Raw genomic sequence first — 23,185 nt, 5'->3', positions numbered from 1 at the left:
AGAGGACTGCAACTCATACATTGGTTTGGGAATTGTACTGAAACATATCTGCAGGCAACTGGTTGAGGAAGGACACGCTAGCCAAAAAGGAATTGCCTTTCTATCCCACAATATATATCAAGGGCTGGGAACCATCAGCCACAACAGCTGGTAAACTACAAACTATGTACACACTGAAGACTCTGAAAGGTAGTAAACATACAGCACTTCTCCTATTGAAAGGGAAGGAAGGAGCAACTAAATCACTGTTCAAAACAGGAAACACTACTGAGAGTAGGGCTAAGCATCAAGAGGTACCACATCCTTTCTCCCTGCTGCTCCCCCCATTTTCCAGCCCATTTCTTCCCCCTCCTGGCCAGCCATACAATTTTAAGGCAAAAGCCAGATCTCCCACCCTTGTTCTAACTGAATAGAGATGTGAAGTCAGAGGGTGAATATGTAGGCAAATCTTGACCCCTCCTGTCAGACTAAAAGAGGAAGCCCACTGTCTTTATTCTACATGACTTTTAAGACAGAAGATGAGAGAGCAGATGACTGCTGGTCATTTAGCTATTGTAACACAAGAACTCTATTCCACCCCCCCAAAAAAGGTTGGAATGACAACAGGGAAAAAACTGCACAACTTTATTGATGCAAAACAATGGTTGAGGAAGGACAACTCCTGATCACACCACTATGCCAGCTTCACAATAAACTCCTAAAAGTCCGCTGTAAACAAATAAGTAGCCCTTTGAATAGTGTGCAGTGCAGAAGTGACTAGGCCAAAGAATCACACATTCACACACACACACAAAGAACCACCTTGATTGGGGGACACATGGAGAAAACTGGTCCATAACTCAGGAGCAAAAAACTCTCTTGCTGACACAGAGAAGCATCCTGGCAAGTGAGTCCAATACAGAAAACAAGCCAGCTGTGAAATGTATATTCTGTCTCTAAAATAAGGTATAAAATAGTAATTTACATTCCACATTTGAACAGAGGACAGGGCAAAGTTCCACAGAGAAATAGCAGGTTGGAAGAACCCAGCCTTTTGTTCCAGGACTACTTTATTACTCGGTAAGACTGCAAGGTTTATAGCAAGGTAAGATTCCAAGCCAAAGTGAGGAGTTAACACCTTGTATTGTAAGGGATACATATTTTAAAAAAAAAGTGGAGGAGCCCTTAGTGAAAAGGGAGGGATATTGCCAGACAGGCATTTTCTAGGCAAAATGCACTCATGATCTTAAGAAGGAGAGTCATAAGAAAAAGCATAGAGAAGATCAGGTCTGCTGCTTTGGACCGGGGGAGTATACTGAGGGCGTCTCCTGATTCAAGATTCTCAGACCGCAGCTTTGACACGTGTGGTGTGACATTTCCTACACAGCACGTGGCCATCCAGGGGGAAGCAACCATTGTCATCTGCTTCAATGGACAGGGGCTTCCCACAATCCTGAAAGGTTAACAGAGAAAGAAATGAATAAGACAAACTAAATGCCAATGTCAAGAAGTAGGGAAGAAAAATGTGGCAGCTGCTCACCTCACACTTGTAACATTTCATGTGGAAATTCTTCTCCAGGGCCACCACACGAACAGTCTCATCCTTCCCAGGCTCTGGCATGATGGGATCAGCACATACTGAACAGCGAGGGGCGTATTTTCTGCAGGCAAATAAGAGAAAGTACAGGAGATTTTTCAGCCTTTGGTCAAATCCAAGCTTGAGGGCACAGAGGGCCATCATGGCCAGGGAGGAGAACATGAAACTCATAGGGAAGGAGACATACCTGTGATAGTCATCAACACAATGTGGCTGGTTGGCTTTATCCACAATGAAGGACGCCCCCTCCAGGGGTTTGTGGCACACCACACATGTAAAACATTGAGGATGGTAGGAATTGCCAGTGGCCCGCAACATCCTGTCTGTGATTGTTTGCTTGCACACACAGCATTTTTCTAGGGTGCCCTGAAGAACAAAAAGAGGATCAGAAAGGAAGCAAATCTGCTCCCAGTTGAGAGCATTACTTCTTTCTCTGGTAGAACATAGCCATCAACATTAGTCAAATAAATTCAACCAGGTTAGCAGTCAAGAGGAGAAACTGTGAAGAAAATAAACCCAATTCAGCTGTAACCTTAACTCTGAATGAGATTATTTTAGTAACTTTAATCTGCCATATGCCAGGACAATGCACTGGCTTGTCCCATTTGTCTGATTTGAGGATGCTAGAAATAATGCTTTTAACCCTTTAAATCTTCTTCTATAGACCCCGCTGGTGAAAGTAATTTTCTACCAAGTGAAAGTGAATTCAGTTAACTTGAGCACTCACACATTTTTGTATGTGCTTGAGTACTTCCATAAAGAAAATACTTAGATACGGTTCAGATGTAACGTTTACACAAACTTGGCCATTCTCTGTGGCCTGGCTTCACATGTGGCCCACACAGTCACATCTAAAACCAAGAGCTATGTGGGACCTCAGTGGGAAAAAGGTGGCTATTTCTTAGGTGAGTATTCAAGTTATCTGATACGGAAGATACTTTATGGTTCCAAACATTCCAGCATCTTGACTGGCCATACCAAAGGAGCTTTATGAAACATGGTGCAGTGCAGACCAACTTTCCATAAACTGATGTCCTTCAGATATGTCAACTATGTCTCCCAGCCAACATAGCCAAACTTGGTATTTTTATTTAACTGGAAACTGCTTTCTCTCATAATCATAAACAACTGGCCAAGGCATGGCAGACTAGCAGAAAAGAGCACCACATAATTACACATGTGGCTCTCATCTGCTGATGGTACAATTCCCCAAAACAAATCCATGAAAACAGGCCATGTACTGCTAAGGCCACAGGCCTCATGCTCTTCCTCCCAAGTCTCCATGATTGGCTACCTTATCCTTTCCCACCATTTTGCTCACCGCATAGCATTCTTCACAGAAAGGCTTTTCATCCACATTGTAAAACTGCTGCCCCTGCAACTGCCTCTCACATTTGAAACAGGTGAAACATTCAACGTGGAAGAGCTTGTCCAAGGCACGGACTGCAGGCTGGGTCCGCGACAGGGCCTTACTGCACAGACCACACAGTTCTTGAATGGGAAGGAAGGGGAAAAGAACTTTCAGCCTGAGTAGATATTTACATAAGTATTAATACCCCCAGGTCTTATCTGACCCTGCATGATTGCAAAGGTAGAACTTTTCCTGAAAGGTTTCCTGGAGAACTAAGTGTTAGAAAATTTCCCACCTGTGCATTAGACTCTTGCTAAAAGTAAGAAACGGAGCAAAACTAGACTGAAGTCCCACTCCCTCCTTACCCCCCTAAAATTCACACACACACACACACACACAGACCAGAAGTGGAGGCTTCAGCATGGGGCGGATGTTCCATCTCCTTCATGAGCTTCTGGGTTAACATCTCTAGCTCCTCTACCTCCTTCATGGTCAGAGCAGAGTTGTTCCTGGGTGGATCTGATCCAGTGTTTGGAAGCGATATGGGGTTGCGCTGGACAAATAAAGCAGATTATCTGAGATAAGTGCGAATCTCCAACTTCTAAGCACCCCACATTCCGGAGTGTACATTCAAGATCACTTCATGCTCCCTTTAACACTGTTGAGCAATGAAGAAATTCCTGTGTCATTTGCCCATTCTATGCAGTCTACAGTTCCTTTCTTGAAGTTCTACTTTACAACTAGATGACCAGATGTTTTTAAAAAGAGGGGGGAGAGATTATTTTGATTGACTCAGTGGCATGTACTTTGTAAAATTCAGGTGAAAATGACTAGAAATGTGTTTCCACTCATGCGCAAAGTTCATAGTTTCATGGTGACTATAGAAACAATCATTTTCTTTCAGACACCCCACCTTCCAACCAAACTATTTTATGGGTAATCCAAAACAGGAGAATATGTAGTTTAAGGAAAAGACAGACTATAAATATATAAAACTAAAATACGGAAATAAATGTGTATGTATGTACAATATGCAAAGTTATTCTCTGGATTTTTTTGAAAAAAGACTTCTGTGCAAAGACTCTTACTATTAAAAATACCTGTAAGAGCTTTATATTCTTTGCAACTGATCAACTTAGTTGTGACATGCAGTTAGTTCAATACATAACCAAGCTTCCCAGTTGATCAGAATGTAACGTGTATCATGCATAAGAATGTACTTGCCACAGAGGCAAGGATAAAGAAGCCCTTTAGGGTTTTTTTAATTATCTATCTATCTATCTATCTATCTCTATCTATCTATCTATCTATCTATCTATCTATCTATCTATCTATCTATCATCACCACCCATCTCAGTAAGTGACTCTGGGTGGCATAAAAAAATGCACTGATGCCAAACTCTGAAATCCTACTAAGGCTTCTTTTCCAGTTTTAAAAGCTAAAGTATTTAGGCAGGCCTGATTTGAGGTCTATGTATGAAATAGATGGGGACCATCCATAGTTCAAGGGATGCATGCAGACCCCAATCCCCCCTCATTTTTTTTTCAGAACCCACCTACCCCAAATCATGCTAAAAATATTTGGCAGCAGAACATCAAGATTTAGGGGCTTTTTTCCTTAGGATATGAAGCAAGATAAACGTGTTACACCGCCAATAAACTCAATACCACTATTTTGCTTAATCACCCACCTCCAAAATGCAATTCAGGTGACATCAGCCCCATATTCCCTGTGGGTTTAGACGGCTTTTTCCCTAAAAAAAACAATGCACTGACCACCTTAACCAAAAACCACCTGCCTTTGATACAGAGAAATTAATTCACAGGCTATCCTGTTTTTTTGCAGGCCTCTCTTTATTCTTCCCTCATGTCCCGACTTGCATCCTCACCGTTTCTCGTGGGGCAGAGGGCTGTCCGGCAGGATATGGCTTCTCCTGGACCTGCGGTTTTTCTCGCTGCTGCGCGTAAGAGAAGTTGGGCGGCTGAGTTTTCGGAGCTGAGCCTGGGCCCAACGGGGCTGGGAAATGGGACTGTGCAGGACATGAGGCAGCCTGTTTGGGCAAAGCTGGCGGAGCCCCAGGAGCTGGTTTAGGTACAAATCTGGGACCCGTGGCAGGAAGAGATGCAGTGAACTTAGGGGCTGGTGGAGCTGGAGGAGGAGCAGGCGGCGATACGGAAAGCTGCACCGAGGGCGGGTCTTTACGCTGCTTCAAGGCTACCCATGGTGCAGGAACGGGAGCCGTCTCCTCTGGCTGTCTGGCCACGTAGTTTTCACTGGGACTGGAAGCCTGGGGAGTAGCAGCTGGAGCATCTTTAGCTGGAGCTACAGTTTCTAGAGAACTTCTAGAAGCAGGACCTACATTTGCTGGAGCTACGGGCCCCGAAGAGAGCTGCAAAGGTAAAGATGAGAAAAGGCCCATGTAACCAGCTCCAGTTCCATCCCACTCGGAGTAGGCTAGCCTAATCTAGCTTCAGCATCCAGAGGAAGAATGGAGAAAGGGGGTGACTGCCAGCCACTTGGCCACCATTCTCACCCAAGTCTTCTTTTCCACTTGACAAGCATAAGGCAAGGGACAGCTGCTACTCCATACTGCAAGAGCTCAGAGACTTAATTTGAATGGCTTTTTTTCCTCACAGACTTTGCACCTCAAAGTCAAGTATAGCGAACCTGAGGCACTGCTTATTTTCCACAAAACCCTTTAAAACCTTAACTTAATTTTTACTAAAGTAGTCAAATTATGGCATGGCTTGACCATTTCTGATTATAGGTGGGTCTTGCATAAATGTTCTGCTATATAAAAAAGTTATCTTCCCACAGAAAGCTAACCGATCAAGAAAAAGTATCCTAGCTCATCTTCTCCTTAAAACACTTTTTTTTCTTCTTTTTTAAAGAATGCTTCTGGAAAACTCTTTAGACAAGCTGAACCCTGTTTGCTGACTACCTCAGTTCAAACTAGGTTTGAAAAGGCCATGTACTGCGGCTCACCCGGGTTTTGAAAGGGTCATTCTTCTCCATGTCATCCAGCATTGAGGACAAAGAATCAATCTCCAAATCAATGCTGCTCACCTTTCCACGGGCCTTCTCCTACCACAATGGAAAAGAAAGCAAGGTACATGTTGAGAGAGGTTACTAAACCCACAAAACACTGTCAGTCAACAATAGTCAACACAACTATGCTTTGCAAGAGAACAGAAAGGAAAGATTGCAAAGGAGGGCCCTAATAGTGAGTAGTTCATTCTTGATTTGCATTGTTTCCACAGGGTCTCAGCTCCATTTCAGAAAAAATAGCTTCCAACTCCAGAGTTTTTAAAAAGTGCTTACAGCATGTGGCCCATACCAGGTGAAATCTCAGATGCTTGAAGGGTGACTATAACTGCTACTGCTTGGGGGACACTCTTTCAGCATACAGGCTCTTCCTTTTCCCCACAAGTGCCAGAAATATGTACAGGGTTGAAGAAAATCCCACATCACTACTGAAAATACACTATGCAAAGTTCATCTCTATAATGTACAGATGTACCCAAAGACATTTTAACATTTTATTAAAATTCATTTTAATAATTGCAGAGCATGAGCAATATTGGGGGGAGCAGATGCTTTGCTCACAGACATGTCCACTCTCCCTTCTCACTTCATTTTACACACACATGTTCATTTAGGCCTCCTTGGGACTGTCTGCTCACTTGTTTAGATCCTGCCCAGCACACACCACAGCCCAAACATCCAAAGTATCATGAGAACAAGATCACTATGGAAAAATAGAGATTTCCCCCATAAGTCTTTCCCTGCTTTCCATTATCTTGTATGAAGACTCACCTGGGAAACAGGCAGGGCATTCATAAACCCAGGTTCTTCCTCCAGCATAGGAGGAGGAGGGGAAGGAAAGACCTCTTCCGGAGCAGGGGGAAATGGTTCCTCAAATGGAGGAGGTGGGGGAGGGAATGCACTGTTTGAGACCACCACTATCTCTTCTCCTGGAGGCGGTGGTGGTGGCAAAGGAAGTTCTGCAGAAAACAAGAAACATGGAGTGTTAGCATCTGCTCAACCCATCGTCTTGAATCATATACCTTCTCACTGAGTACAAAAAAGGTTGCATTCCCCCTTGGCAGAAGAAGCAGCACACACTAAAGTGATACAACAAAGAAAGGAAGCAGTTCTACTCAGACTCCAGCCCAAACAACTATGAAATGGTGCAGCCAATGATCATGTTATCCAGGAACGCTGGAAGTTTTGATCCAGTAGGTTTGGAAAGAACATGGCTGGGGAAGGCTGATCCATTTTCAACAGTTCAATACTGAACCATGCCTTCATGTGTAGTATTTGAGGAACATTTGACCCATAAAATGTTATAAATGCAGTTCAGAATTACAGAATATATGTAATGGAAATCAATTCACCTCTTTTTTTAAAAAAATCCTTATTAGGGCTACCTAACAATTTCAGTGGCAAAAATCCAGATTACCTCTAGATGAGAACAAAGAGGGTTTTTTTTTAAACAAATACTTTGCTGCCATCGATGTCCACAGCCCAGATCCAATAGCTTATTACACACACAGAACAGAGATAGACTGTACCCTGATATTCCTTTGAAAAAACAGATCTTGATAATAGCATGAACAGGGAATACTACAGAATTCAAAAAGTTGAATGCTCACCAGAACTGGGTTTACGCTTCCAAAATATTTTTTTAAGAACGTTAATTTATAGCAAGATTTTCTGTTTTTTTTATTATTATTATTAGGTTCTGTTACAGTTTTACTTAGTCTAGGCAACTGTGCTATATTTCCATGTGCTTGAAATCCAATTCTTGTAAGTGTCTTAACACAATTATTGTTTATGGTTCTGGATCATTTCAATTACCATAAAATCACCTGCAAACTGATAAAGTAAAATGTTGAAAGTTAACTTTATATTACATTGTAAAAGACTTCCATCCTTTGAGCGAATACATATATACCTCTCAATTTCTGAACAGCTATGGGGAAGAATAGGGGGATCACAATAATGTGTGTGTGGGGAGGGGTCTACTTAGTAGTGCCTTATATCTTTACAAGGCTCTCTGATATTCAACACAACCTGAAAAAGAAAATTGAAGCACCCCAGGAAGCCCAGGAAATTGACAAAAAATACCATAATGCCAGCAAGGCAACCCTTCTCCATTCCAGTGTCATCTTGAGAGACAAATCACCCTTGCCTCTGGGGTCAAATGTTCACTCTACTTTCTTAAAAAGAATTGTGCTAAATTATGGCCACCGCCAGCAGAGAAAAGAGACAAAATGACCTGCTCAGAACGGCACCTTCATCCTTGTAAAGCGCCCACAACAGACACACCCACCACAACACAGTACATCTCAAGGGCTTCCCATATATTTGCCCAATTATTGTTTCAGGAACCTTCTATAAATGGAAAGCAGAGAGTGACAGAAAAGTACACTCATACACTGCACCAGTTCCCAGCAGTCAAATTTCACAATAATAGAAACCAAAGCTGGAACAGAATTCTGTACTTTGCAGAACTTTTCGTTCACCAAGTCTGGAGGTTCCTGGTAGCCAGAAGTCAGTCAACTCTCAATGATGCTTTCAGTTTGCATGGTTTATTTCTTTGTGTGGAAATGAGTGGTTACTATAGTAGACTCTCAGTTAACCAGCACCCATGGGGATTGGTAGATGCCGGATAAACGTAATTTCTGGTTGCTTGAGAGTTACTATTAAACCCTAATACCCACCAGATGGCAGCAGAGAGATACAGATTTTTTTGCAGGTTGCTTGAGAATGCCGGCTTTTTTCCAGTTCAATTTTTCTGCGGGTTGCTTAGGAGTGCTGGTTGCTTGAGTTCCTGTTAACTGAGAGTCTACTGTATTTGTGAGAAAAACAGAGGCAGCACTTACAGACTCCATTTCTGTGGTACTATATTCTTCTTTCTATAATTTGGTTTTTGGAGGAAGAGAAAACATTGCTTACGTTTTCAGCAAAGAGGCGGCTTGGGGATGGATCAGGGCCTTGCTCTGTCCCTTATTGTGCCCAAGGTGGGAAAAAAGGACAGTCATCTTCCCATCAAATCATACATTTTTAACTATTCTAGCACCACTTTCCATAAATTACTATCCATTCCCTTTCTCTGATAGTCTCCTTATTCCTTTCTTTCATACCTAACGTCATTGAACATATTTGATAACTGAAGGCAAGAAAGAAAAAAGGTAAGGAAACACAACCATCTTTACCCACTAAGATGCCTCAAACAACAATTCTTGAATTATTGTTTCACTTTCATTAGGAAAAGAGGAATAGTTCCCATCTTGGCTATTTTTTTCTGCTTTCCCATTTTCTTACATAATCTTTCCTATCAAAAGACCTGGTCAGCAACTAGAGTCCAATGGCTTAAAAATAGGGCTAAAGTTTAATGCTAGCAAAAATTAAAAGGCAGAAGAAATCATGTTCATCCATATAAACACAGAAGCTTGCAGAGCTCTAAATCTCCCCACTCTTCCCCCCGTTGATAGTAAAGATTTTGGTAGAATCCTCCTATTTATTATGCAATAATACTATTACCTCCCTGAAATAAAGCCCAAGGAACAGCAAGCCAAAGAAATCTTGGTGCATCATCTCTCATGGGGAAAAAACAGCCAAGTCAACACATAAGAGGAAGAGGAGGACTAGCGATTGTTGACTCCAGAGGAAAAGAGTCCAACTGCCAGATGTTGGTTACCAGCTGCCTATCTCCCTTTTTGGAGGAAATGAGGTTGCAGAACTGAGCTAGCAAAAAGACTGCTATGCCCAAACAACAACTCTTCCTTTTTGGGAAGAAACAAGGCAGTATGTTCTTTCTTTTTCAGGCAAGTTGGACTCTTGCTCACATATAAAGCGTAAGATTGTCCCCATATCAAAACAAACAGAAGTTTTCAACTTTGTTGGATCTACCCACAATGACAATGTACTTGCTTCAGTTAGGCATACTTTTGTCACTGGTGTTGGGCAAGTGACTTCATTGTTCAGCTCCCACTCTTTAACATCTCATTTATTATTTGCAATATTTATAATCAGCCCCAATCCCAGAAGATTCTGGGTGGGGTACACAAATTAATAGAAGACTTGAAGACTTTTGGAAAGCAGACAGTATTCTGTTAATTTGTGCACCCCACCCAGAATCTGCAGGGATTGGGGCTGATTATAGATATTGCAAATAATAAATGAGATGTTAAAGGTTACAAGCGTAATAAGGCCAATCTTCACTCTGCAGTTCAGTAAAGCAAGACTTAGTTGACAGTTGGCCATTCACAGGCTTACAGGCCATCTATTACCTTCATATCCCTCCCCGCACCCAAAAATCAAAATTATAGCAAAGATACTATCAAGCTCAGGGAAAAGCAAATACTACTTCAAATATCAGGGAATGCAGTACAACATTTTTCTGCAGTTTCTGACCAAAATATTAAGAGGGAATCAAGGGTTTAGCTATTTTCCAGTCAAGTTTAGTACCTCCTATTCTATAAATTCTCAGATGCCAAAATGCTGAGAAACCTGTCCTCTTGAGAATAACACCGTTGTTCAAATAAAAGAACTAGCCATGAAAGATGTTGAATTCCAGGAACTCTTGCAATTAAGTACAGATGTGGAATTGGCTGATGTAATCCCAGTCTGTTTTCTTGGGATGAAAGGTGTGAGGACAAAGGAAGATAAATTTGCCTACTCTGAATGCTAAGTGATGTAGGAGCTATACTGCTTGAAACCAATTCTACGTTCTGCAGGACCAAAATCCAAATGAAGTGGCATTTGAATATAATGAAGCAAATACAAAGCAAATTTGATAACAATTAAAATGCCAATAGGTAATTAAAGAAAAAGGAAAAAAAGAAAAATACTATTTGGTTTCTGAACCTCCCCCCCTTTACAGGTTTTATAAACATTTGGGCCCCCTTAGAAGCCAAACCGTAAATGTTTGTATTTGCCATGCTGCACAATATATTATACTGTATGTATGGGAATCATTCTTGCTTAAATTTGGTTAAGCTTCTGTTGTGTATGTTGTTGTTTATTCGTTTAGTCGCTTCCGACTCTTCGTGACTTCATGGACCAGCCCACGCCAGAGCTTCCTGTTGGTCGTCAACACCCCCAGCTCCCCCAGGGACGAGTCCGTCACCTCTAGAATATCATCCATCCATCTTGCCCTTGGTCGGCCCCTCTTCCTTTTGCCTTCCACTCTCCCTAGCATCAGCATCTTCTCCAGGGTGTCCTGTCTTCTCATTATGTGGCCAAAGTATTTCAGTTTTGCCTTTAATATCATTCCCTCAAGTGAGCAGTCTGGCTTTATTTCCTGGAGGATGGACTGGTTGGATCTTCTTGCAGTCCAAGGCACTCTCAGAATTTTCCTCCAACACCACAGTTCAAAAGAACCTATCTTCCTTCGCTCAGCCTTCCTTATGGTCCAGCTCTCGCAGCCATATGTTACTACAGGGAACACCATTGCTTTAACTATGCGGGCCTTTGTTGTCAGTGTGATGTCTCTGCTCTTAACTATTTTATCGAGATTTGTCATTGCTCTTCTCCCAAGGATTAAGCGTCTTCTGATTTCCTGACTGCAGTCAGCATCTGCAGTAATCTTTGCATGTTAATTTTGCCATTGCTGCATATTCTCCAAGTTTTAAGTTCCCACTCAGATATTGCTGGAAGTGTATCTTTCTTCCATTATTGGGCAAAATTTATTCTCGCAGCTGTGAGTATGTATCTCATTAAATTGTGATGTTTGTTGCTGGATTTTTTTCCAGGATTATACCTAGTAGGAAAAATTGTGGTTTCATTTCAAATTTAAATTCCAAAATTGTCTGTGTATATCTTTCCAGCACTTTTGAGGTTTTTTACATGTCTACCATTTGAATATAATGCTGATGGGCCATATGAAAACCAACCAGGCAATCAAACCTGTTGCATGACCATGGCCAACTGACCAGGAACTAAAATCATGGTGTTTGCTTAAGACTGAGTAATTTTAGAATTCCAAACTCAAACAAGGTTAGGATGAAGGCATAAAATAGCCCTTTCTCCACTCTCATACTCATCTGAATGCAAGTAACTTGCAAGGGTAAAACTGCAGTCCAGGAACAGTTTTATCACGTAACCTATGGATTATCCAAACTATCACTGAGATGTGACTCAAGATGTCATCTAATCTTTCTGCATTAGGATTGCATTCATACAATTATGTTGTGATTTTACTTATTTCCTTCCATCAATCAGGGATCAAAAACATGTTTCTAGGGGCAAAATGTTTCTAGTCATGTAAATGAACAGAACAGATTTTGCTAACTCAAACTAATGAATTTTGGAGCATTTCTAGATTAGGAAAAGAGAATCAAAGTGAATTTACTACTAGCTTGGTTAATCCCTGAAGGAAACTATCAAGTCATTTTTTCTTGCTGACTGCCTCATGCAATGATAAGCCAGAATTCTGCCTTAATCATGAATAAGCACTCTGCTAGCAGTACTGGGATCATCTGCCCTGGTTGATTCTTTATTTGGCTTATCACTGTATGCAAATGCTAGGTCATCCCCATTATGGAAACATTAACAACTTCCATATCTAGTTTCCTTTGCCTCTCTGGCCTTCCTAGATGAGTGCTTGAGTTCTGTATCCATAAAGCATTATGGTACTTGCTCCAACTTGACAATATTTCTCTGTCCATCCTAGCCCCCATTAAAGAAAACACTGCAGGCCTGAGAGCCAAACTGACCCCTGGATTTCAACTTCATGTCTATGAATTCCTCCACCATTTGCCAAGCTTTGCAGGAGATATTTCATAAGGTTCCATCTGTTGAACTGGCACCAATGCCAGTTTTCTATAAACTGAGCTGATTAGGAAGATAACCGAGTCACTACATACTAACAGGGCTATTTTATCCTACTGACTTTTTTCACATGCAGATATCCCAAAAGTATTTTATAATTAAAATGTCAATGTGCTTCCAGAGAGGTCCCATTAGTAATAACAATATGAATATGAAAAAATACATTTTCATGCTATACTCATATCTGCCTTAGGCTAAAGAGGCAAAATTACACAAAAGCACCAGGGATTCAAATGCAATGGCTGTACTAACTATTGTAGTAAAACCGTAAAAGCTGTGACATCTCAAGGATCAAGTATTATTTCGGCATACAATATTCAATTATACTAGTGAGTAGCATTCAGATGTTTATTTTTGATAATGAAGAAGCCACGTTTAATGTTTGTTAAGATTAAACAATGGATTAGGGAAAAAAAACAGTTAAAGTTTCAGATAAATCTACAGTTTTGATCACACTTAATTATACATCAATTGACCAAGTCATCCAGAGTCATCTCCACTGTAAAAAAAAAAAAAAACACTCCCATGTTATGCAAATATATTTTAAAAATTGACTTGATTTTGAAAGACTATTCAGAAACTCAAAAATGCCTCTCCACAGTTGGGCTGAGGGAAAAGCAAGGTTTCATTCAGCACACATGTTCTTGGATTTCCTCAGATGAGATGAAAGTGTACGGATACTTCTTTTTTATAGCCGGAGAAAGAATTTTAATATTACCGAAGCCTAGCTATGGAGTCAAGGACATGTCTTTGGGAGTCTGCCAGCTTTACTAGGGCAAAAATAGGCAACTTAAATTCCTAGGATATCTGAAACCAAATAATGAAGACAATATCCTACTTAAAAGTACTTTTTTAAAAAGAAAGAAAGAAACAGAAAGCCCTCTGTCAGATAAGAACATCGTTAAGATGGAGTTGAAGGAAAGAAGGAAAGAAAACAAAGAAAATGACTTAGCCAATAGTTTACTAAGTAGATCTAGGGAAGGGTGATAAAACAACCATGACAACCAGAGGAAGACACGCAGACAAAAAAGCACAAGTATAGGGATGCGGTGGCGCTGCGGGTTAAACCACTGAGCTGCCGAGCTTGCTGATCGGAAGGTCGGTGGTTCGAATCCGTGTGACGGGGTGAGCTCCCGTTGCTAGTCCCAGCTCCTGCCAACCTAGCAGTTCGAAAACATGCAAATGTGAGTAGATTAATAGCACCGCTTCGGCGGGCAGGTAACGGCGTTCCGTGTAGTCATGCCGGCCACATGACCACGGAAGTGTCTACGGACAAACGCCGGCTCTTCAGCCTTGAAATGGAGATGAGCACCGCCCCCTAGAGTCAGACACGACTGGACTTAATGTCAAGGGAAACCTTTACCTTACACTAAGATATCTTATTTAAGTATAATTGGCTCTGGACTTTTGTTCTCCAAATATGAACTTAGTTTCACACATAAAACAAATTAAACAGCTCAGGGTAGATTTCTGCCCCGCCCCCACTGCCCCCGCATCTGAAGGTTGCGGGAAGAGCATCCAAAAGCTTTACAGTTTGAGGAGGTCTGGGGAAGCATGTTCACAAAACAGATGTACTCAGCCTCCCAGAGCCTTAACACATCTGTTTCAAGGCTTTTTTCCCCCCTAAACGGGGAGGGCTCACAGCACCATTTTGCCACCACATTTTAGCAACTTCATCCTGGTGATTTGGGGGATGGTGCAGGTTGCCCAGCCCTGCAATAGTTAATCTCTCTGTACATGTACAAACATCTGATCACCTCTGTACTAAACAACTGCAGTAAAGAAGCGGGAGGGCAGATGGCAGGGCTTTCACATACTCCCTTTGTTATTGAATAATAATTCAAACATATCTCGGCAGCATTCCAGAAGCAGAATCCTAAACTATTCTTTGAAACCTGTGGAGGAACTTTTACTACCAGTAGATGCCTCATCATTACATCACCCCTCCCTGACTATATTCACTTATCACCACTGTGAGCAAGGAGGAGAGGCAGTCAAATTAAGAAACCATGGTTAGCCCTAGGCCACTTGCTAAGCTTCTGGTGAAGACAGCAGTCTTCATCCCCAGCAGGGTAGTTATCTGATGCTCCTCCCTCAAGTCTAGGATTGCTCTATTGAGGGATATAATATTCCAGATGATTCAGAGGCAAACCATGGAGAGTCAGCCCTCAACTCTTCCGTCTGAGATTGCTTTCCCGCTCTTCACTCAGCAAAGTTCTGGCAGCCACACCCTCACAGAGTTTATTCCACTGTTTTTTATAGAAGTCCACACCCTTCTCCAACCTGGCAGATACAACTTTGACATGATTGTGAGTCATTTCCTCACCCGCACCCCCACCTTCCCATCTTGTCCTTTGACCAAGCATCCTTTGCTTTTCCCAAATAGAAGGTAACAAGGAGGGCTTACCTTCAGCTGGGGGAAGAGCCACAGCTATGGGTATCTCCCCCACTTTCCCTATCTGGGCACATGCTCCAGCAGCAGGAGGCAGCCTCTGCTCAGAACCATTTTCTGGAGTCAGTCCAGCAGCCTTGAAAGGATTCACTTTGGGCTTGGGAGCAACAACGGGCGCAAATTTTTTCTGGGGGCTGTAGAAACTGGGAGTGGAGATGTTGATGCTGACAGTAGAGGTCATGCGGGTTCCTGGGGCACCGGATGAGGCCATCTTGCTGTGGGTGGCACAGGACCTAGACAAGGAGGAAGAGAAAGAAAAGCCCTCCTATCAGTCGCGAACAAGGAATCTGGTGCCCAAAGGGGTGAATGAGGGTATTTAAGATAGCAAGGGAAAGGGGGGTTTAAAAAATGAAGGGCAGAGGCAAGCAGGATGCAAGGGACAAATAAGCAAGGTCCAAAGCATAGGTAAGCCCCAGCCTCCTCTTACGGTGAAAGAACAGCCAGGCCTGAACTTCCTCTCTGCATATATTTTGGGAACAACCAAAGCTCTATCACATGGGGAAAGATGGACAAATGCCACAGGAGAAACCACATGCCTCACAGGGCAGGCTCCACTCTTAGAGACATGCCTGGGAGTCAATGCAGCTGCATGCACGCATGCATGGGAGAATAGGGATCAGTGTATTCTGGCACAGGGTGAAGGGGGGAGCTCCGCATTTCTACCCATTTTAATGCAGACAACACAGAGTTCTCCACCAGGATGCCTCCTCCTGCCTTCCTTCACACCCTCCCACACTCCTGTCTCCCCTGTTTCACTTCACCTCAAGGCACTGGCTCTGGCTGGTCAACACAAAGGCAGTTCAGCAGCGATAAGAGAAGAACAAAAGGAAACCTGTCTGCTTCCATGGCGGTGTCATCTGCGAGGCAGCCCCTGGAGCCCCCGACATCCAGCAGCCCCGTTGCCCCCTCTTCTGGCCTGCAGCTGGTCCGTCCTGCCTGATCCTTCCTGTCACAAGCGTTCTCGGGCAGCATCCTTGCCTGCTCAGCTACCGGTGCCGCCACTCCCCCCGCCCACAGGAAGCAGCTCCTAGACCCAGCCAGTCGCGCTGACACGTTCCTGGAGTCACAACTCTTCCCTTCCCAGCCTGAGCAGCACCAAAATTGCCCTCGAGCACGCACGCCCTGCTGCTGGCGCTTTAGGCACGGCACAGCAGGCAGCCAGTTACCAGCCACAACCCTGACCCGGGGATTTTCTTTTAATAACAATTTTTTAAACGTTTCTTTGCAGTATGTCAGACAACTGTTCCCAGGCAGTTAAAGCACAGTCTCACAAGACCAATTTAAACGAATAAAATACCATTCCTAAAACAGTTTGTTTTTTCCAACATTAAATGCTACAGTTTAAAGCACAGCAACTGTGTTGGGAAGGGTGCTTATTTAAAGGCCTGCACTTTAAAAAGGTAAGAATGTTTATCAATGTATTAGTATGTGTGTATATATATTACTGTCCAGGTGATGCCATCAAGGTGCTTTCCCAGTGCCTGCAGGCTGTGCAGGTCTGGACAGGGAAGAACAGGCTTTGCCTCACCCCTGACGAGACTGAGTGGCTATGGGATTTAGCCCCCCCCCTCATCTAGTGATGCTTCATTGATAACTCTGGATGGGGTAACACTACCCCAGACAGAGTTGGTGCACAATCTGGGGGTCCTATACAAAGAGAAGGGGCAGCTACAGCCTTTGCAATCTTGTGTGCCAATTCTACCCATTCTCAGATTGGGAGGCACTGCTCAGGGTCACTCATTCCCTAATCACCTCCCAGTTGGACTACTGCAATGCCCTCTACATGGGGCTGCCCTTGAAGAGCATTCAGAAGCTTCAGCTGGTCCAGAATGCTGCAGCATGTACAGTAATGGATTCACCATTGCTACGTGAGCTGCACTGGCTCCCAGTAGGCTTTTGGATGCAAGTCAAAGTGCCCAAAGCCTTACGTAGCACGGTCCAGGTTACTTGCAGGACTGCACATCCACAATGGTTTCTGCCCATCACACTACATCCAGTAGAATGGACATGCTTTGGATCCTCTCAGTGAAGCAGTGTCATGGCATCTGCCTTATGGAACAACTTTTCCCTGACATTCAGATGGGCTTGACCCCGCTGGCCTTCTGGAAGGCTGCGAAGATTTTGCTTTCCCCCAACCACTGAGATCCAGGTGTTAATGGAGCCCAGCACATGTATGGGGGAGTACATATTGGTAAGGCGTTTTTACTGTGGCCTTGACTTGATTCTTTTAATTGATTTGATTGTGTATTATGTTTTATTTCTTGTTTGCCACCCAGAATAGCACTGGTAGATGGGTGGCTATATAAATTTGTTAAATAAATATACACAGAAATAGACCACATCTTACTACCACAGGCTTTATTAACTCACATTTGAGACAACTTTTATTCATCAAGAATTGCAAATTCCTCATTTTACTGGTATTCCACACTGGCCAGACAAAAGGATGAAAGTGCAGTCCCCCACATGGTTCGAAATGCACCCTCTCAAGACCACACTCATCTGAGACAATTTCAAGATGCAAGAAGATATCTTTAACACTCTGCTCTGGATAAGCAAAATGGTGAAGAAATACTAATGATACTGCTATATTCCATCCCAAATTCAGCCAGTTCTCATGCTGAGCCAGATGATTTTTCTTATTCATCAGGTTCCAGCTGTGCTCAAGGCTGATCCAAAAACAATATAAAAGCTGAAGCATATGGTCATGATTATTAGATTTTTATCCTGCCTTTTATTACAGAGAGAGTAAGAGGTCAACTCAAGGCGGCAAACATACCTAATACTCCTGCAATCTATTTTCCCCACAACAACCCTGTGAGTCTCATGGGTTCTAGGCCAGCACCTTAGCCGCTACACAAAACTGGCTCTCATGACTTTATGACTTTAGAGTGTCCTCAGGTCCTGGTAGGCCTTACCTTATATGCTCCAAAGTCTTGAACACTATGTTAGAGAAGTCACTGGAAGGCCCTGGACACAGGAAGATAATTTCAAAACTCAGAATAATTCCCATTCCACTGTCCATCCCAGGATTTGACACATGGGAACCTGCCTTTATATCTAAGTAGCTCACATTAGTGCCTACCTAACACCAAGAAATGCATTAGAAGTACTTCCTCAAGTCTTATGGTTTTTTCCTGACATTTAAATGTTCCTTTCTTCATCCTGCTTCATGCAAGAGAACTAACTATTAAAGTCCAAGTTATTTTTTTTCCTCAGTTACTTTAAACATAAGGTTCTGTTTTACCAACTTTTCAGGTTATATTTGACCAATTTTCCAAGAGATTGCAAACTGGATTACATAAAAATGGAAAAGCACAACATAGATTTAAAGACTATGGAGTCAGCTGTCCCAGAAAGACACTTGCACAGTATGAACAGCTGTTCCCAACTCCTTCACTCGCCCCCCACAACAAGCCTCTTTCCAATTGCAGCTGCCCTGCCCATCTTATCCCCTTTCTTGCCTTCACCAGCACCAATTACTTTCTGCAATCAGTCCCTCAAGAGACACTTTATTTCCAAGGTCAACTGATAAAAGGAGTCCAGTTGTACCCAAGAAACCAGACAGGAGCCAGCATAGGGGTGAATTCTTATGGTCACATGGGAAAGTAACAGGCAAGGGAGAATATTTTTCATGTGAGCAGGTCTCAACCAGTCATCGTATCTCCAGGCTCCAGGACAGCTATTTGGGAAGGCAGCCACAAAATTTTCAGTGAGTTCCTAATGGCTTTTGGTCAACCAGATTAAAGCTTTGGTCTTAAGAGAGGGAGAGGAAATTGAGTACTTTTTAAGAGTACCAACTTCCTTCAAAAGCAGTGCAAACTGCATGTGCAGCTCATTTTAAATTGCTTAGGATTTCTGCAAAAATATTCCTACCACCCCAAAGGTTAAAATGAAGCTCTCCTTCCCACAAATTCTGCCTTTTTCAAAGTAAATGAAAATAAAATGAAAAATAAAAACCTCAAGACCTTCTTTGTCATTCCATCTCCCTGAGGAATCCCTTCCATGGAGCACTACTCTAAACTAATTCTATGGAAATACTTAGAAGACAGACAAAAATTTCCCTCCACAAGAGCTGGGCCAACAAAAAGGTTATACAAAAGCTACAAGCTATTTAATTTCCATTGCCATTACATTACCCTTGATTTAGTTGTCTGATGGGGGAAGGAATGTCCATTAGATCTGAATGTCCGTTAAATAGTGAATGGGATGTTATGCATGTGAAAAATGGTACTACACATGCATAAAATGATTAATGGATTGTGTCTGGTGTCCAAAGCCCACCAAATTAAGGTCCAGTAAATTGGGGGTGCACCGTATCTGCAATTATATTGTCCCCTTAGGTAGGCTGGAAAGACAGAATGCTGCTTCCTTAAACCAGAAATAACATTCTCAATATTGATATATGAAAATTAGGTGAGGGGGGGCAACCCCAGTGGCCCTCAGTGGAAATATGACAGTAGCATCACATTTGTCCTAACAACCAGGAAACACACTGAGACAAGGAACTGGTCTCTAATATTTATTGCTAGTACTTAACAGGAATCCTAACAAACTGAAGAAGCGTGGGAAAACCCAGACATATAACCCCCAAGGGTTAAGGCGGTCCCGATCTGTGTCTCTTTGAATGGCTGAACAATTCATCAGCGCTACGCATGCGCTTGACAGTCTGGATGGGAGCCCCCTGCTCGCCATCCTTACTCATGACAACATTTCCCTTCCCCAACCAAAAATATTCGGCTTTGTGAGCATATTACATGAATTTTTCTTTTCAATAACTTCTCTTCCTTCTTTCCTCACCACTCCCACCAAGTGTTCATTACTAACTGCTCACTGCTAATCATGTGCTTTTTGTTTTGCTGGCAAAGAAAATGAGATTGCAAGAAAGATTCAGTCAAAGAAAAGTGGGCAAGGCAGACAGGGTCCTGCAGCCAGCCTGTGTAATTTTTAATTGCATACAATTTTTAACTACAGTTTCTAATTTCAGTCTCTATATCTATCTATCCATCTATCTATTCATCTCAAAGAATTTATCTCGTTCTTGGAGATATAGAAAGCATAACAGCAAACTATGCCATTTCTAGACAGGGAAGTTCTACCTTTGAATGTTAGATGCCTTTATGCCCAGCTTATGAGCAGTCCTAGAAATACTCAGCCTCATCAACTCCAAAATTTATATTGGTTTGACACAGAATGTTCCAGCGATGCCAGCCTTCCCCATCCAGACACGCTGGACTTCATTTTAGCCCCAGTCAGCATGACCAGTAAAGGAATTGTGGAGTTATAGTCGAAAAACTCCAAAGGACATCACCCTAGGAGAGGGTGCACCACCCATCCTGCTTCAGTGCCGTTTTAAGTATCTAGTGATCAACCACTGACTGGACACATAATGAACATTCTCTGTACAATGTAAAGAATGAGTGTAATATCTCTACCAGAGTCCAGATTACGAAGTGACTAAGATTTCTAGTGGGCATGCTACATAAAAGCAGTCTACTTTTGACTGCAACACAACTTGAAGTTTCATAGCCTTTTGTCAGTAATGATCATGTTGTCCTTTCCATTGCACAACTCCTTCAGAACTACATAGTCTTTTAGACTGCTTTTATAAATGCACTTCATTTTTACTTTTGTAGTGTTTTGGTCTTTTAACACTGGTGGGATGTTTTACTGAGGATTAGTTTTAATTTGTGCACTGCTCCAGGGAGGAACAATGGTATTAAAAAAAAAACAATAATCGCATGGCTTTCCTTTAGAATGGGAAATGTTCAATATGCAGTTAACTAAAGGCTGAGGAAGAAGATGAAGGCTTCTTTTTTAAAACTGAAATGTTTCTGCTCAACTTCATAGTTTCAGTTCCTTTCTGGTAGCAGCCCTATTTTTATTACAACTTCCTAACCAATATGTTCAATTCTGGAAATGTGAGCCAATTCCATTACTAGAACTTAGAATGCCTTCAGGGCCCAGACAGGTCCAGGTTGGCGCCTGCTTCCTAGACAAGCCTTTGTACCTGGGATCCACCAACCCCAACACAGCACATATGCCATGGATTACGTCTCTGGTTGGGTGCATGACAATCCTCTGGTTCTTGTAGACACAGACAGCCAGTGACCGCAGGATGTTTACCAATGTTCTAAGTCATTCTGCCATATGTAGATGGCGGGCTGTGCTTGGCTTGATGGATCACAAAGAATGCCTGAGGAGATCAAAGACTTCAGCTTTGTTGCCTGAATCACCTGGGAATAGCAGGGGCCAGAAGATCTAGGACCAGTAGATCTAGTTAGCATAAATGAGAGAGAAAGCTTTTCCTGCATAATAATGCAGAGGTGGAATTGTACTAAGTTCTCTGAATTCTCAATACTGGTATAAAAAGTGTAATTATGTGAGCAACCCAAGAATCACATATGGTCCTCCGTGGAAATAGGGCAATAGTATCATTCCTCCCTTTTCCAACCATAAATAATAGCATTGTGAACATATTGCATGAATTCTTCATCTGCTCCCTTCCTCCCCCTCCACTCATCTCCATTGCTAATCTTGTGCCTTTTGGGTTAATAAAAGAGAAAGACTGCAGAAAAGTTCTGGGCAAAAAAGAAATTTCTATTAAGAGCCTGCAGGCTGTCAGTGTTTACAAATGTATGTCTGTATGTAGACAAAGTCACTCAGCCCTACTTTTTATGCTTTCTTTTTTCATTGTGAAGCCTGTCAAGCCCTACCCAAAAGAGAGAGGGAAAACAAACCGGGAAAGCTTCAACAAGCCGCAACCCCAACCGTCTTTCTAGGAAGGACACACAAGTCACGCAAGAGTTGCCGTCCCGACAAGAACTTGCAGATTCTTTCCGCTATCTAAACACATCTGGAAACGCGCTCGGGGGCGCGGGGTTGCACCACCCCCCTCCGGCTTGTTTTAGCACAAAGCAGGCAACAATTCCCAGCGCGCGGCTCGGCTTTCACCAACTGGCGGAACTTTCCAAGACAAAGAAGGGGAGTCGGCTGCGGGGCATACTGCTCCTGAGGCAGGGAAGGGGGTCCCAGTAAAGTCCGGAGACGGCGCCCCGCAATTTGTCAACATTTGCCGAGAGAGGCGCCTCTCTAGAAATCCCGCTCTCCTCTTTCGGCCCAAGCCTCGCCAGGCTTCCTTTCAGAGCAAGGCGCCCTCCCTCCCACCACGACTCCCCGCGACTCTCAAGGAGAAGCGCTCGCCGTTCCTCCCGGCTGCGTTCAGTACCTCTCGCACGATCTTCGCCTAGGCTGTCCCCCTCGTTGCACGCGGCGGGGAGGCGGGCAGGCACGCACGCACAGCCCGCCATCCAGGGCAAAGAGCCGGTTTCACCCCGGAGTGACCAATCAGGGCCCCGGGAGAGGCGGGGAGCCGCTCGCGCCCTCCAGCCCGAGGCGGCAGGTAGCTGGAAGAGTTGCCAGGCAGAGCGGCGGAGGAGGGAGCGGGCTGCCGCGAGAGGCGGCTCTCCTCCGCCGCAGGGAGCGGCAGCCTTACCGTCAGAGGCCGAAGACTGCTCCGGGGTCCCTCCGGAAGGCGAGGCGCTGTGGATCACAGCCTCTGGCGACGCTGCCCGTGGCCGGGCGTCTCTGCCTGCCTGGCCCGAGCGCAACTTTCTAAGCGGGCTGGCTTGCCAAGAGGGGAGTTGAGCAAGCGGGGACGGGGCGGGGGAAGCCGAGCCGCCGGAGCCCCAGCGCTGCCGAGAAGAGCCTCCCCCTGCCCGAGCGTTTGACCATAAAAGGAGAGAGGCTGCGCTGAGCTAACAGCTGAGCTCACTCTTCGGGGAATGTGGCAATCGGGGAGGCCGGCGACGGAATGGGGCGGGGGACGCTCGCTGAGCGGGACCGAAGCTTCCGCTCTTCCCGGGGTCCGTCTCGCCGTTCGCCCCTCCTTCCCAACGAGTCCGCCCATTTACTCTAGCCTCGGTCCTACTGCAGTGGGCTTTCTTCCTACGAAGTACAGTAGTC

At 43.6% G+C, this 23,185-nt stretch overlaps 1 protein-coding gene across 2 annotated transcripts; it reads right to left on the bottom strand.

The window, feature by feature from the left end:
* Nucleotides 1-609: 609 nt before the first annotated feature.
* Nucleotides 610-22,916, bottom strand: ZYX (zyxin). Of its 2 annotated transcripts, none has more exons than XM_063294721.1 (10): nucleotides 22,716-22,916; nucleotides 15,176-15,453; nucleotides 6,745-6,932; nucleotides 5,914-6,012; nucleotides 4,817-5,317; nucleotides 3,330-3,480; nucleotides 2,898-3,067; nucleotides 1,764-1,942; nucleotides 1,520-1,640; nucleotides 610-1,432 (listed from the first exon to the last, which is right to left on the bottom strand). In XM_063294721.1, exons 2-10 carry the CDS (start codon nucleotides 15,429-15,431, stop codon nucleotides 1,322-1,324), a joined length of 1,776 nt encoding a protein of 591 aa, XP_063150791.1. In that variant the 5' UTR covers nucleotides 15,432-15,453; nucleotides 22,716-22,916; the 3' UTR covers nucleotides 610-1,321. The 2 variants fall into 2 exon arrangements, with proteins under 2 accessions (XP_063150791.1, XP_063150790.1); XM_063294720.1 differs by lacking the exon at nucleotides 22,716-22,916 and adding an exon at nucleotides 16,053-16,199.
* Between the last annotated feature and the right edge of the window lie 269 nt (nucleotides 22,917-23,185).

Source organism: Candoia aspera, chromosome 2 (genome assembly GCF_035149785.1).
Source record: "Candoia aspera isolate rCanAsp1 chromosome 2, rCanAsp1.hap2, whole genome shotgun sequence".
Lineage (NCBI taxonomy): Eukaryota > Metazoa > Chordata > Lepidosauria > Squamata > Boidae > Candoia > Candoia aspera.
The sequence above is the reverse complement of the archived record's forward strand: the minus strand, read 5'-3'. Positions and strand labels throughout refer to the sequence as shown.